The sequence below is a fragment of the Procambarus clarkii genome, chromosome 19 (assembly GCF_040958095.1).
Source record: "Procambarus clarkii isolate CNS0578487 chromosome 19, FALCON_Pclarkii_2.0, whole genome shotgun sequence".
In the NCBI taxonomy this organism is placed as follows: domain Eukaryota; kingdom Metazoa; phylum Arthropoda; class Malacostraca; order Decapoda; family Cambaridae; genus Procambarus; species Procambarus clarkii.
Window position 1 is genome coordinate 44,418,549 of NC_091168.1, and position 16,587 is coordinate 44,435,135.

The window sequence follows — 16,587 nt, forward strand, 5'->3', positions numbered from 1 at the left end:
TGCTCTTTGCATTAATAATGTTGTTTATAATGGATGTTACAACATTCCTAATATCTATTTTGTATGTTGTGTTTTTAAGGGCCTGAAGAGCTGACTTTCAATCACAGAAAATTACTCCTCCACTGTTCTTCAGTGTGTTAGTGGCAAGTTGTAGTGCAGGTAATTCTGCATGTGTGGAGCTAAGTCAGTTATTCAGTCTCACAATTGTGGTCCTTGTGCACGCGTTATTTGTATATTCTACAGGATGTAACACTGCCACCTGTTACTATATAAATTACATTCAAGGGCAAATAATGACATAAAAAATACAAACTCTATCGAAAGAAACAAAAAGAGATTTTTATTGAATAATGTTGATGTCATTTTTATATAAATATTTTTAAATATATTTATAAAATTCTGCCGGAGTTACTATGTAAGATTAAAATAATTTTTTAATATATCACTACTGTTTGTTATTTCTTTTTTACTACTTTATACTTTAAATAAAAATTGTTTCTCAATAAGAGTATTTTTTTATCAAAACTTAGAAAATTTGTGAAACGTCACGCATTTGATGTAAGTTTAAAATAGTTTAGCTGGATAAATTTATGTATTAAAGAAAATGAAAAATATTAACTAGGACGCCTTTTTTTTTTAGATTTTGCTCTTGTATTAACAAGCTTAGGTATACATAGCAATGTGCTGTTACCCTATTCTGTATGAAAGATTACACAGTGTAGATATAAAACTAGCTATAAGTTCTTCTAATATTCCCATCTCACATGATGGTTAGTCATATATGGAATCATGGGAGCAAATATATCTTTTTTTTTTTTTGAGACATATACAAGAGTTGTTACATTCTTGTACAGCCACTAGTACGCGTAGCGATTCGGGCGATCCCTGGAATACGATCCCCGCCGCGAAGAATCGTTTTTACAACGAAGTACCCATTTTACTTTTGAGTTAAATAGAGGCTACAATTAAGGATTTGCGCCCAGTAAATCCTCCCCGGCCAGGATACGAACCCATGACAAAGCGCTCGCGGAACGCCAGGCGAGTGCCTTACCACTACACCACTGAGACATTAATTAATCTGCCTCAATACAAAAACAAATCAACACTGACTAAACAACTAGCTATAAGTTTATCTTTGTTTTAGATATCCTGGAAGATTCCCATAACTGGAGACAGGAAGACATTTAGTTTTATAGAGATTCTGTCAGGGGGGCCTGATGGCTGAGTGGACAGCGCCCGGTGATCGTAGTCGTAAGGGTCTGGTTTCGATCTCAGGCGGAGGCTAAAAAAAAAATAAGCAGTTTCTTTTACCCTGTCCATGTTCACCAAGCAGTAAATAGGCACTGGGGAGTTAGACAGCTGCTACGGGCTGCTTTCTGGGTATGAGTATGTGTGAAAATTAAGATTAAGGACTTACCCAAAATGCTATGCGTGCTAGTGGCTGTACAACAATGTAAGAACTATTGTATATATAAATAAATAAAATAAATAAATATATAAAAAGATTCTCCTTGACCAGTTATACCAACCTTCCTCAGGATGCAAGCCTCAACAACAAACAGACAGCTGTAATCAACACTATACTAAATAAATATATCACGAAACGTCAGGCGAGTGTCTTACCACTTCACCACGAGTACTGATTAAAAAAATCTCTTAACAAGCTTAGGTATACACATCAATGCTGCTGCTACCCTATTCTGTATGAAAGATTACGCAGTGTAGACCAAAAACTGGCTATAAGTTCATCTAATATTCCCATCTCACAGGATCGTTAGTCAAACATGGAATCAGGGGAGAAAATACCAGATTTAATACAAAAATAAATCAACCGTGACTAAAAATCAGAAGAGAACATGAAATGTACGTCTGATCTATTAGCCCTCCACTAGCACAATCTGAGTACAGCGCAAAAATACCTTCCAATATTCCCTGAGTGTATGAAGTAATTACAGAGCTCAAAATACCTCACACTATTTGGTCTGAAGTCACTGATAACGGGACAATCACAGATAGTGTTTGAGAGTATGTCCCAGCTCTTGTTCACATAGTTAACAATTGGAATGTTCACCATTTCGGGATTCATTACCTGCAGCCACCTGTCATTGATATCGATATCTCAGCCTAATTCTGGCAATTACAATGCCACATTGTCTAGTGGATGTTTTATGCTCCCCGTACATATAATTCTCGTTTCAAAGATTGATGATTGACAAAGATTAAGCCACCCAAGAGGTGACACGGTCGTGAATAGCCCGTAACTCGTTTCTAAACATGTCATAGCTCTTTAAGCTCGTGTTCTCTGGCCTTTGAGTGTCAGTAACTGCTCTTCTGTCTTCCCTAATTGCCTGAAATATTACGACTTTTACAGCAGGGATTGGAATGCCCATATCCAACTCAATTTCAGGCTTATCGCATGCAGTTTAGCTGCCTTGTCTGTGTCATCATACTGAACAACACCTATGTGAGATGGTATCCATACAAATGAGATTCTGAAACTCTTGCTCTTTGCATTAATAATGTTGTTTGTAATGGATGTTACAATATTGTTATTATCTATTTTGCATGTTGGGTTTTTAAGGGCCTGAAGAGCTGATTTTGAATCACAGAAAACTACTCCACCACTATTTTTCAGTGCGTTAGTGGCAAGTTATAGTGCAGCTAATTATACATGTGTGGAGCTAAGCCAGTTATTGAGTCTCACACTTATGGTCTGTGTTCAAATACTGTATATGTATATCCTACAGTGCCACCTGTTATCATTTGAAATAAATTGAAGGGCATTTAATGCCTCAAAACATTAATTTAGAACTGACGAAAAAAGTGAATGAATAAGATGATATTGACGTTATTTTTATATAAATATTTTTTAATATATTTCTAAAATTGTGTCTTATTTTCTATGTAAGATATTGATTTAGTTTTTAAAATATCATTATTCTATGTTATTTTCTTTTCAACATTTAAATTTAAAAAAAAAGAAATGTTTCTTAGAACGGATATTTTTTCTAACAAATCTTAGATCATAATAGAAATTTTGTGAAACGTTACTTATATGATGTAAGTTTAAAATAGGTCACCTTGATAAATTCATCTATTAAAGAAAGTTCAAAATATTAACTAGGACGCTTTTTTTTTTATTTTGTTGTATTCAAGCTAAGGTATACATAACAATGTGCTGCTACTCTATTCTGTATGAAAGATGACACAGTGTAGATACAAAAAACTAGCTATAAGTTCATCTAATATTCCCATCTCACATAATGGTTAGTCATATATGGAATCATGGGAACAAATACCTGCCTCAATACAAAAACAAATCAACTCAGACTAAACAACTAGCTATAAGTTCATCTGTTTTTTTTTAAATATCCTGAACGATTCCTATAGCCAGGGACAGGAAGACTTTTAGGTTTATAGAGATGCCATCAGGGGGCCTGATGGTTGAGTAGACAGCGCTCGGAGTTCGTAGTCTGACGGGGATCGAACCTGGACCCTTAGGTCCGGGTTCGATTCCCGGCGGAGGCGGAAAAAAGGCAGTTTCTTTCACCCTGATGTATCTGTTCACCTAACAGTATACATGTAATTGAGAGTTAGACAGCTGCTATGGGCTGCTGCCTGGGTATGTGTATGTGTGAAAATTAAGATTAAGGACTTGCCCAAAACGCTATGCGTGCTAATGGCTGTACAACAATGTAAGAACTATTGTATATGTCAATAAGAAGATATATAAATAAAGATCCTCCTAGACCAGTTATACCAACCTTCATCAGGATGCAAGCCACAACAACAACAAACAGACTGCTGTAACCAAGACTATACTAAATAAATATATCACGAAAAGCAAGGCGATTGTCTCACTTCATAACGAGTACCGCTTAAAAAAAAATCTTAACAAGCTTAAGTATACACAACAATATGCTGCTACCCCATTCTATATGAGAGATTACACAGTGTAGATCAAAAACTGGCTATAAGTTCATCTAATATTCCCATCTCCCAGGATGGTTAGTCATACATGGAATCAGGGGAGCAAATACCAACCTCAGTACAAAATCAAATCAACTGTGACTAAAAATCAGGAGAGAACATAAAATGTAAGTCTGATCTATTATCCTCCACTAGCAAATTTTGGGAACAGTACAAAAATATCTTCCAATATTCCTGAGTGTATGAAATAATTACAGAGCTCAAAGTACCTCATACCATTTGGTCTGAAATCACTTATAACAGGGCAATCACAGATATAGTGTTTGAGAGTATGTCCCAGCTCTTATTCACATTGTTTACAATTGGAATGTTCACCATTGGAGGATTCATTACCTGCAGCCACCTGTTATAGATATCGATACGCCAACCTAATTCTGGCAATTACAATGCCACACTGTCTAGTGGATGTTTTATGCTGCCCGTACATATAATTATTCGTTCTAAACATGTCATTGTTCTTTATACTCGTGCTTTCTGGCCGTTGTGTGTCAGTAACTGTTCTCCTGTCTTCCCTAATTTCCTGAAATATTGCGGTTTTTACAGCAGAGATTGGACTGCCCATATCCAACTCAGTTTCAGGCTTATCACATGTAGTTTCAGCTACCTTGTCTGTGTCATCATGCTGGACAAGACCTAGGTGAGATGGTATCCATACAAATGAAACTCTGAAACTCTTGCTCTTTGCATTAATAATGTTGTTTATAATGGATGTTACAACATTCTTAGTATCTATTTTGCATGTTGGGTTTTAATGGGCCTTGAATCACAGAAAATTTCTCCTCCTCTGTTCTTCAGTGGCAAGTTGTTGTGCCGCTCATTCTGCTATGTGTGGAGCTAAGCCAGTTATTCAGTCTTATACTTGTGGTCTCTTTACATATGTTATCTTTGTATATACTATAGGACACGCTGCAGTGTGACCTGTTGGCATTTATAATACATTTTCAGGCATGTAATGCCTCAAAATAAAGTCACATAAGAACCATTTAATTATCGCAGGGAACTTTAATATTGACCTCTGCGAGCCTGAACACCCTACTGCTGTTAGCTTCCTCAACTGTATGAATTCATGCATCCTCATACCCTTAATCACTAGACCTACTAGAATCACTGATAGTACTGCTACGACTCTAGATCACATCTGGACCAACATAACCTCTCCAATTACTTCAGGTATAATCACCGATAGCACTACAGACCATTACCCCACATTTCTCTTAACTAACATTAACAAACCACCTCTTGAGTCAAGGGATTTAAGCTTTAGGCTGCACAATGAAACTGCTATAAAAAATTTTATAACTGCTGCTGATAATGTCAACTGGGAGTCCGAGTTAGGTAACATAGGGGACATCAACCTAGCAGTGCAATCTTTTCTTCAAACAACTCTTAGCCTTTATAACACCCACTGTCCTATGCTTACAAAACAAGTCACAAACAAAAGGCTTAACAATCCTTGGCTTACAAAGGGAATACTTAAATCCATTAATAAAAAACATGACCTTGAGAAGAAGTATAGGTTAGGAACCGTCTCCAAAGAATTCTCAAAGAATTACTCGTTATTGCTATCTAAAATAATTAGACGAGCCAAAACTAAATACTATGAAGATAAATTTACCCAAATAAAGAGCAACATTAAAAAAACTTGGAGCACAATTTCACAAATATTGGGATCAAAGAAGATTTTAAATAACAAACCAACACTCCTGTCCAATAACGTTGGTCAGTTTTCTGCCTCTGATTCTGCTATTGAGTTCAATAGGTTTTTCTCTTCCATTGGGTCATCCCTTGCAAATGATATTCCATCTTCCAGTACTGATGTTAAGGACTATCTTACAGGTAACTATCCACAGTCTCTGTACCTAAAGCCTACTAATTCCACTGATGTCAATGAGATAATCCTTTCCCTTAAAACCAAGTCTAGTGCCCTTGAGGAGATACCAACTTTAATTTACAAAAAAGCCTCTAGATCTTTAGCCCCTGCTATTGCATTGCTCTTCAACAAGTCACTTGAACTCCAAACCTTTCCAGACATTCTAAAAAAAAGCAAGAGTAACCCCTGTCCACAAATGTGGTGATCTCACAGATGTTAACAACTACAGACCTATATCAATCCTGCCTAACTTGTCAAAAAATATTTGAAAAACTAATCTACAAGCAGCTTTACTCTTATCTAGCCAAACACAATATACTTAGCTCTTGTCAATATGGCTTCAGACCCAAAAAAAGCACTAACGATGCACTTATTAGTATGATTGACTCGATTCACGCAGCTCTTGATAAAAAGGAGTTCCCTGCTGGGTTATTTGTGGACCTGCGTAAGGCTTTTGACACTGTCAACCACCAAAACCTTCTTCTTAAATTACATCATAATGGAGTCAGAGGACACTCCCTGCAATACCTGAAATCTTACCTTACTGACAGGCTCCAGTATGTTTCTGTGAATAATTAAATTTCTCCCACCCTACCCATCAACATTGGTGTTCCTCAGGGCAGCATACTTGGCCCTCTCCTCTTTCTCATCTACATTAATGACCTTTCAAATGCCTCCCAACACCTCAAACCAATTCTATTTGCTGACGACACAACCTTCATTTACTCCAGTCCTGACCCCCTTGCTCTAAATGCCACAGTAAATACTGAGCTAAATAAAGTCCATCTTTGGTTAACTGCCAACAAACTCACCCTGAACATTGACAAAACTTTCTATATTCTGTTTGGCAATATATCCTCTAATCAAATAAATCTCAAAATAAACAATACCCAAATTTGTAACAAATTAGATGGCAAGTTCCTTGGCGTTCTCATTGACCACAAGCTGAATTTCCAGGGACACATCCTAAATATATCAAAAAAAGTTTCAAAAACTGTTGGCATTCTTTCTAAGATCAGATATTATGTACCCCGCCCTGCCCTGGTGACTCTCTATTACTCCCTCATCTATCCATATCTCAACTATGGTATTTGTGCTTGGGGTTCTACTACCCAAAATCACTTACGTCCTCTAATTACTCAACACAAAGCTGCTATTTGGACAATATCCTACTCTAGCCCCAGACATCACTCGGTACCCCTACTCAAATCTCTGAATATGTTAGATATTAAGTCACTGCACATTCTCTCATGTGTATTATACATATATAAAAAGCTGAACTGTAATGCCAATCCTGACCTCAAAAGCTTCATTGAAGGTTGTAACAGAACCCATGAGCACCACACCAGAAATAAATAGTTTTGATATTCCAAGAGTACGACTTAATCAAACTAGAAATGCTCTACAAATCAAGGGACCCAGAATGTGGAATGACCTTCCCAACCATGTTAAAGACTGTACCTCTCTCAACCAGTTTCAGATAAAAACGAAGTACTACCTAATAAATTCCCTGTAACCTACCTTACCCCTCTGTTGTTAACCCATGTCTGTTTTTTTTTTTTAAAACAACGCTGTTTGAATGCAATTGTCTGTAATAATTTGTAATTGTATTTGTGCTGCTTTTTCAGCCATGTTCCTTCCTCTTTTACCTCTATTTTTATTTGTTCTCAACACATTTTATTCTTTATACCCATTAGTATTAAGCTTTAGTCATTAATGTTTTTCCTGCCTGAAACGCTTTGCGTAATAGTGGCTTTAGGCATTGTATGTACAACCCGTTCTCGCAAATTCGTAAAGTCAATATTGACTTATTAACTACGTGCATAGGTGATATACTAAACATAATAGATACCCCTAAAAAGATTCATAGAAAACACCGACCGTACCTAACCTTGTTAGTATCTTAAGATAAGCATCTTATTGCTTCGTAATTACAATTATTACTTAACCTATACCTATTATAGGTTAGGTAATAATTGTAATTACGAAGCAATAAGATGCTTATCTTAAGATACTAACAAGGTTAGGTAAGGTCGGTGTTTTCTATGAATATTTTTAAGGGTATCTATTATGTTAAGTATGTCACCTATGCACATATTTAATAAGTCAATATTGACTTATTAAATTTGCGAGAACGGGTTGCAATGTACTAGCTCTATATATTAATCCAACAAACTTTGTAAAATCTCTTGTATGTATGTATGTACCTTACCTAAATAAACATTTATTTATTTATTTAGTTATTTATTTATTTATTTAAAATTCAAAACATCGAAACACAACAGATTTTCTCTGCAATTTAATTATATAAATATTTGTAATCATATTTTTGAAATTGTTCCATACTTTCTATGTAAGATATAAATTTTATTTTCAAAATATTATTATTATTATTTTTGCAACATTTTATGCACTAAACAAGGAAAGTGTCTCAATAAGAATATATTTTTAACAAAACATAAAACATAAAAGAAATTTTGTGAAACGTTTCTCTCTTGATGTAAGTTTAAAATAGTTTAACTGGATAAATTTACCTCTTAAAGAAAATGAGAAATATTAACTAGGACGCTTTTATTTTAGATTATTTTATTATTATTAGCAAGCTTAGGTATACACAGCAATATGCTGCTACCCTATTCTATATGAAAGATTACACAGTGTAGTTCAAAAATTAGCTATAAGTTCTTCCATTCCCATCTCACAGGATGGTTAGTCATACATGGAATCAGGGGAAAAATACCACCCTCAGTAGAACAAGAAATTTCAATTTTTTTTAATTTGCACAAAAAACAAATCAACTCTTGATTAAAAGTCAGGAGAGAACACAAAATGTAGGTGTGATCTATTAGCTTCCACTAGCAAAATCTGGGGACAGGACAAAAATATCTTCCAATATTCCTGAGTGTATGAAGCATTTGTTTATACAGTCTCCGTGGCATAGTGGTAAGACTGCTCGCCTGGCGTTCCACGAGTGCTTTGTCCTGGGTTCGTATCCTGGCCGGGGAGTATTTACTGGGCGCAAATCCTTAACTGTAGCCTCTGTTTAACTCAACAGTAAAATGGGTATTTGGTTTTAAAAACGATTCTTCACGGGGGTCGTATTCCAGGGAACATAGGATTAAGGACTTGCCCGAAACGCCACGCGTACTTGTGGCTGTACAAGAATGTAAGAACTCTTGTATATATATATATATATATATATATATATATATATATATATATATATATATATATATATATATACATATATATATATATATATATATATATATATATGTATATATATATATATATATATATATATATATATATATATATATATATATATATATATATATATATATATATATATATATATATGTATATATATATATATATATATATATATATATATATATATATATATATATATATATATATATATATATATATATATATATATATATGTATATATATATATATATATATATATATATATATATATATATATATATATATATATATATATATATATATATATATATATATATATATATATATAAATAAAAAAAAGTAATTACAGAGCTCAAAGTACCTCATACCATTTGGTCTGAAGTCACTTATAACAGGGCAATCACAGATATAGTGTTGGAGAGTATGTCCCAGCTCTTGTTCACATAGTTTACAATTGGAATGTTCACCATTTGGGGATTCATTGCCTGCATCCACCTGTTATAGATATCGATATCCCTGCCTAATTATGGCAATTACAATGTCACACTGTCTAGTGGATGTGCTATGCTGCCCGTACACATAATTGTCGGCTCTAAACATGTCATTGATCTTTATACTCGTGCTCTCAGACCTTTGAGTGTCAGTAACTGCTCCGCTGTCTTCCCTAATTTCGTGAAATATTGCGACTTTTACAGTAGAGATTAGAATGCCCATATCCAACTCAATTTGCATTAATAATGTTGTTTTATTGGATGTTACAATATTCTTTGTACACACAGAGATCACACTAATGTGATGCATTAAATGTACAAATCCACAAGGGCAGTGACGAGGATTCGAACCTGCTGTCCGGGAGCATCCCAGACACTGCCTTAATCGACTGAGCTACGAGAGGGTAAAAGGGTTGAAACCCAAGTACTACTGAACTTACTGGATCCCGTAGCCTCTCCGAGGCACAAACCAGGCTTTTACACCCCCCCCCCCCTCCCCCCTGTACCCGAGCAAATCCACAAATCCTTGTGGATTTGTTCATTTGATGCATCACGTTAGTGTGATCTCTGTGTGTAATGATGTAAGGGCGAAGAGGGAGAACGGCCTGTTGACATAGCTCGGGTGCAGGGGGGGGGGGGGTTGTGTAAAAGCCTGGTTTGTGCCTCGGAGAGGCTACGGGATCCAGTAAGTTCAGTAGAACTTGGGTTTCAACCCTTTTCCCCCTGTCGTAGCTCAGTCGATTAAGGCAGTGTCTGGGATGCTCCCGGACGCAGGTTCGAATCCTCAGTCACGGCCCTTGTGGATTTGTTCATATTCTTTGTATCTATTTTGCATGTTGGGGTTCTAAGCGCCTGAAGAACTGATTTTGAATCACAGAAAATAACTCCTCCACTGTTCTTCAGTGCGTTAGTGGCAAGTTGTAGTGCAGCTAATTCTGCATGTGTGGAGCTAATTCAGTCTCACACTTGTGGTCCGTGTGCATATGTTGTCTTTGTATATGCTACCAGCTGTTGCAGTGCTACCCGTTTACATTTGAACAGACCAATCACCGTGAGCATAGTGCTCGTGAGGCCGTAAGTTATTTATAAAGGAATCAAGTGGTTTCAAATTTTGTTGCTTTCAGAAGGTGCAGGGTTTTCCTTTCTCATTTTGCTGATGGGCGAGTAAGACTTGTATAACAGGAAAATAAATATCATTACCCCGGGAAATGTATTTACCTGAGAAAGGTTTGAGCCAGCTACATCATAGCTTCTCTGTAAACAAAGCCAATCTATATTGATTAACGTGAACGTAATTCAACCTGACCTAATGGAAATGTAGCAATTATATTAAGGAGCAATATAATTAGTTGCAATATAGATAATTTGTTGTGCCTCTTAATTCCTCTTTTCAGGAAGCTCTACACTAATCCTTTTGCTCTAATTACAATTATTTTCACTTCCAATGTGCACAAGCTTCAATCAGGCCAGGCAACAGGTAGCCTGCATAGACGTTAGTCGGTTTGACAAAGTGAGGCAAAGCTTTAATATAAGCAACTCTTTTAACCCTGTCGTAGCTCAGTCGATTAAGGCAGTGTCTGGGATGCTCCCGGACGCAGGTTCGAATCCTCGTCACGGCCCTTTAGGATTTGTTCATTTAATATCAGCCCTTAGAACGGAATCGTCGTTGCCCTTACCCCTTACGGGCTACTCGTGCCCGTGCCACCATTTGGGTGGCTTAATCTTCATCAATCAATTGTCGTTTGTTATGATTAGAAGAGCCGGTAAAGAATGGGACTCACTAGTGAACATTCTGCACCTACATCTGCCACCAAGATAATGTTATTAAAAAAACGACTAAAACAGACGCGAAAAAGAAACAGGGAAAAAGGAGAAAACCCCACCTCCATTTAAAACTTTGACCCAAATATCAGAGTAACAATGTTATCGCGAATAACCGAACTCAATTACCGGATCACCCATAGCCCGTGCTACATTGACATTTCGTTCTGAGTAGCTAAATCTAAAACAACAACAACAACAATCGTCGTTAGTCAGTTTAACTGGAATTGTGGTTCAGTACCGTGGCTCTAGAGATACACCTCTGATCTCCAACACCATTGACATTCACCAACAACAATGTAATGTAGCACGTTGTGTTGTTGTTTTAGATTCAGCTACTGGGAACAAAAATTTCCAAGTAGCACGGCCTATGGTGAGCCCGTAGTGGATTTACTTTGCACAGGAACGGGACTGTAACTTGGGGCATGATGTTTCGTTGCTGTTTTAGATTCAGCTACTCAGAACAAAACGTTCCAAGTAGCACGGGCTATGGTGAGCCCGTAGTGGACTTACCTGGCACAGGAGCGGGGCTGTAACTACTGGTGATTTGTTCTCTAGCAGGTTTGGAAAGAGGTATTAACGTGTACACTTGGGAAGAAGTATTAATTGTAATTAGTGGACTAAGTAGAATTAACAGACCCATTTCATTATCTTAGCCCATCCTCCTGTTTTAGAAGTACTTATAGTAAGGATGAGGACCATAGTATATATATACCGACGTACAACGTAATTAGAAAGTGGAAACCGGTACCACTGAGTTTGTAACGTACGATTATGTTACGTTGTTGGGTAGATAAGATACACGGTGTTTAGTGGGTTTTCATATTTATTTAGTAGTCTTGCATACAGCAGTGTCGTAGACGTTGAGACGGAGCCTGGAGTAGAGCAGAGAGCGGAGTGTGGCCGGAGTCGAGGAGCTCTATGTGGGAGAGCGTTGTAGCTGGATGCGGTCCTAGTCTGCTGCCTGTTCTGTGTCGAAGCTGTAGGGTCTTGTGGTCGATTAGAACTGCATATGCCGAGTGCTACATTCTTGACTGGAAATTGTACCGTCCGCTATTCACATATCGCTTGCTTATATTCGGTAACTACACCTCAACTCCCTCCAATAAGATAGGAGGATGGTTGAACTGTTACCTGTAAATAGGGATAGGATTATAGCTTGTGTAGATAGTGCTAATTAGTTATGCCATTAGGATGATGAGATAATGGAGCGAGTATAAGGTTTACTCGCTACAGGACTCCCCCTGCCACGGAATGGAAGAAAAGCAATACAACAAAAAATACGAGGCTACTGTTCCCTGGGTCGCTGTGGAACATGTTGTCCGGTACCAAAAGATGCAGGTAGTGTGTAGACAAGCTCGGAGAGAAGAATGTGCATGATTGTTGCGTCCTTGGGTCGCTGGTGGAGCATTTAGATCCGGGGCGGATGGGCTCGGGCACCATGACCATAGGAGGTAATGTAGACACGTAGGGAATCACTGTTAAAGCTAAATTGTCCTGGAAGCAACGATCAAGAGTCGGAAACGCAAGCTGTAGGTCCTGTACTGCGCAAGAAAAGTGCTTGAGTCGGCATCATACCAGAATGCAGTGAACGTGTAGATGAATCTGATGAAAGAGCAGCTGTCGTGGGAGTCCCTGAAGGACAAGCAGTGCCCAGGCAGCGACGGAGAGTCGGCAGGCCAGGCTGTAGATCCTACATGATGTAGTTACTGATGAAGCTGTCAGATGAGTGAGTAACGATCGTGGTGTAGCAAGCTGTTGCAGATAAAAATACAGAGATGATCGCTATGAAAATCATAGCTGAGGTGAGGGTGTCGGCAGCGTTCCATGACAGGTGGCTGCGGTCCACAGTAAGCTGCAACAGCGGTAGAGGTCCAGTGAGAACCCATGTTGAAGTCCGTCGTGGCTGGGTATCGTCGAAACTCTCTGGGATCACCAATGTGGTAAGTCCTAAGTGTCTGTACTGTAGCTCACTGAATCACTGTGGAAATTGTACTGTTGGCTATTCGTGTTGTTTTAGATTCAGCTACTCGGAACAAAAAGTTTGGCTATTCTCATATCGCTGGCTTATATTTGGTGACTACACCTCAGCTTCCTCCAATAAGATAGAAGGGTGGAAGAACTGTTACCTGTAATTATTGAAAAGATTATAGCTTCTGTAATTAGTGTTAATTAGTTATGCCATTAAGATAATGAGAGAGTGGAGGTTTACTCTCTACAAGGCTTATCCTGTACCATTAGGCTGCCTACTGCCCTTTCCCCAGAATGCGACCCACAACAGTTGCCTAACTCCTGGGTACGGGGTTATGTTTATAATAGTTCACTATCGAGGAATAAGTTGTCTCTCAAGGAAAATGTGAAATATTAATGAGGAGACTTTTTTGTTTTTATTTTTTTCCCCTCGACCAAATATACAGACCTCAGGATGCAAGCCACAACAGTCTCCATGGCACAGTGGTAAGACACTCTCCCGGCGCTTCGCGAGCGATTTGGCCATGGTTCATATCCCGGCCAGGGAGGATTGACTAGGCATCAATCCTTAAATGTAGCCTTTGTTCATCCAGTCGGTACCAGGGAATGGGTACCAGGTTGTTAAATGATTTGGCGGGTCGTATTCCAGGGAAAAAATAAGATTGAGAACCTGCCCGAAACGCTATGCGTGCTAGTGGCTTTACAAGCATGTTAAAATTCTTGTGTATATAAACAAATAAAAAAAGACATTTTTACCACATTTGACTGTTTCCTGTAATCCTGCTAATACAGCTTGGAGTTCAGCCTGCGTTGAATAGACATTGTCAATTAAGCGGCGTCCAATAACAGTATCTACAGTGCCGATGTCAGTGACTCCTCATCCTGCCTTTCCATCCCTAGCTACTGTTCCATCACAGTATACATGTAGAGTGTTTTCTGTACGTCGTTTTCTAATTATACAATCATATCTCAGCTCTCTATCTCGTACATACTTTTTTCTTTTGCCTGGGAATAATTACTACATCTACGTTACACTCCTCCCATGGTGGTGTGAATTGTCTCTTAGGCAAAGCAATACATTTTGGAATAACATCATACTTTATAACATTAGAACATAAGGTACTCATATATGATCTCTTATTATACTTTAAAATAAATTATTCGCTATGCATGTTAGTGGCTTTACAAAAAAAGGAAAAATAGCAATCATATGTAATCTCACAAACCCATTGTACCTACTTGTAAATTAAAAATATTATTATTATTTATAAACAAGCTTAGGTATACACAGCAGTGTGCTGCTGACCTATTCTATATAAAAGATTACAGAGTGTAGCTACAAAAAAACTAAAAAAGCTAAAAAACTAGCTTTCAGTTCATCTAATATCCCTGTCTCACAGGATGGTTAGTCCTACATGAAATCAGAAGAGAACATGAAATATAAGGGTGACTGATCTATTTGCCTTCACTAGCACATACTAGGTTCAGCACAAGAATATCTTTCAATATTCTTGAGTGCATAAAGTAATTACATATCGTAAATTACCTCATACCATTTGGTCTGAAATCACTAATAACAGGGCAATAATCACAGATATAGTGTTGGAGAGTATGTCCCAGCTCTTGTTCACATTGTTTACAATTGGAATGTTCACCATTTGGGGATTCATTACCTGCAGCCACCTACTATATATATGAATATCCCAGCCTAATTCTGGCAATTACAATGTCACACTGTCTAGTGGATGTTTTATGTTGCCCGTACATATAATTCTCGGTTTTAAACATGGCATAGCTCTTCTTACTCGTGCTTTCTGGCCTTTGAGTGTAAGTAACTGATCTTCTGTTTTCCCTAATTTCCTGAAATATTGCGGCTTTTACAGCAGATATTGGAATGCCAATATCCAACTCAATTTCAGGCTTATCACATGCAGTTTTAGCTGCCTTGTCTGTGTCATCATGCTGGACAACACCTATGTGAGATGGTATCCATACAAATGAGACTCTGAAACTCTTGCTCTTTGCATTAAAAATGTTATTTATAATGGATGTTACAACATTCCTAATGTCTATTTTGCGTGTTGGGTTTTTAAGGCCGAAGAGCTGACTTTGAATCACAGAATCTCCACACATGGACCTAATTCTGCATGTGTGGAGCTAAGCCAGTTATTGAGTCTCACAATTGTGGTCTGTGTACATATGGTGTCTTTGTGTATTCTACAGGATGCTGCAGTGCGACCTGTTGGCATTTGTAATAAATTTAATGGCATATATTGCTACAAAAATAAAACTGACCAATAAAAGAAGAATAGATTGTCATGTAATGTACGTATAATTATATTATTATATGTAACGTATTTTTTAAATTTAAATTGTCTTGAATTTTCTATGTAAGATTTAAATTAAAATTTAAAATATCATTATTTTTCTTTTTGTTTTATAAGCATTTATGTATTAAGCAAAAAGTTTTTCTCAATAAATGTATGCTTATAACAAAACTTAGAATATAATAGAACATTTGTGAAACATTTTTCATTTGATTAAGTTTAAAAGTCTCACTGGTTTATTTTTCTAATAAAGAAAATGAGAAGTATTAACTGGGAAGCTATCTTTTTATTTATGTTTTTATAAACAAGCTAAAGTATAGACACCAATGTGCTGCTACCCTCTTCTATATGACAGATTACACAGTGTAGATAAAAAACTAGCAATAAGTTCATCTAAGGCATAGGTTATGTTGGGTGTTTAGGTTCTGTTGGCGATTATTTGTATTTGTAGTACGTGGGTGAAGCAAATATCTGCCTCAATACACAAACAAATTAACTCTGACTAAACTACTACCTATATGTTCATCTATTTTCAGATATCCTAAGCGATTCGCATAGCCGGAGGCAGGAAGACCTTTAAATTTATAGATATGCCGTCAGGGGGGCTTGACGGCTGAGTGAACAGTACTCGGGTTTCATAATTCTAAGGGTCTGGGTTCAATTCCCGGCGGAAGCAGGTAGTAATTTATTACTACCTCTTCTCTACCCAGATGGTAGAGAAGAGGTCGTGGGTGTTCCGTGGTTGTCTAAGAGAGTGTAAGAGAGAGTCAATGTGTTGTTCGTGATAAGAGAGTAGTCTGTCAAGTTGTTTGTCTAATAAAGTTTTCCAGTAGACATTGATGGCAGGAATGTTAGTACTATCATGAAGACTTTCGCTGGTATTGAAATCGTCCCATCGAGTGTT

General features: G+C 37.3%; 1 protein-coding gene across 1 annotated transcript in view; it reads right to left on the bottom strand.

Moving 5' to 3' along the window:
• LOC138366471 (tol-Pal system protein TolA-like) overlaps positions 1 to 15,489 on the bottom strand; it is a 35,776-nt gene extending 20,287 nt beyond the window's left edge. Inside the window, exons 1-2 of the mRNA XM_069327523.1 lie at positions 15,465 to 15,489; positions 15,162 to 15,329 (exon numbers count right to left, since the gene is read on the bottom strand). Coding sequence (XP_069183624.1) covers positions 15,162 to 15,329; positions 15,465 to 15,489 — 193 coding nt within the window. The remainder of the gene's footprint in view (positions 1 to 15,161; positions 15,330 to 15,464) is intronic.
• Between the last annotated feature and the right edge of the window lie 1,098 nt (positions 15,490 to 16,587).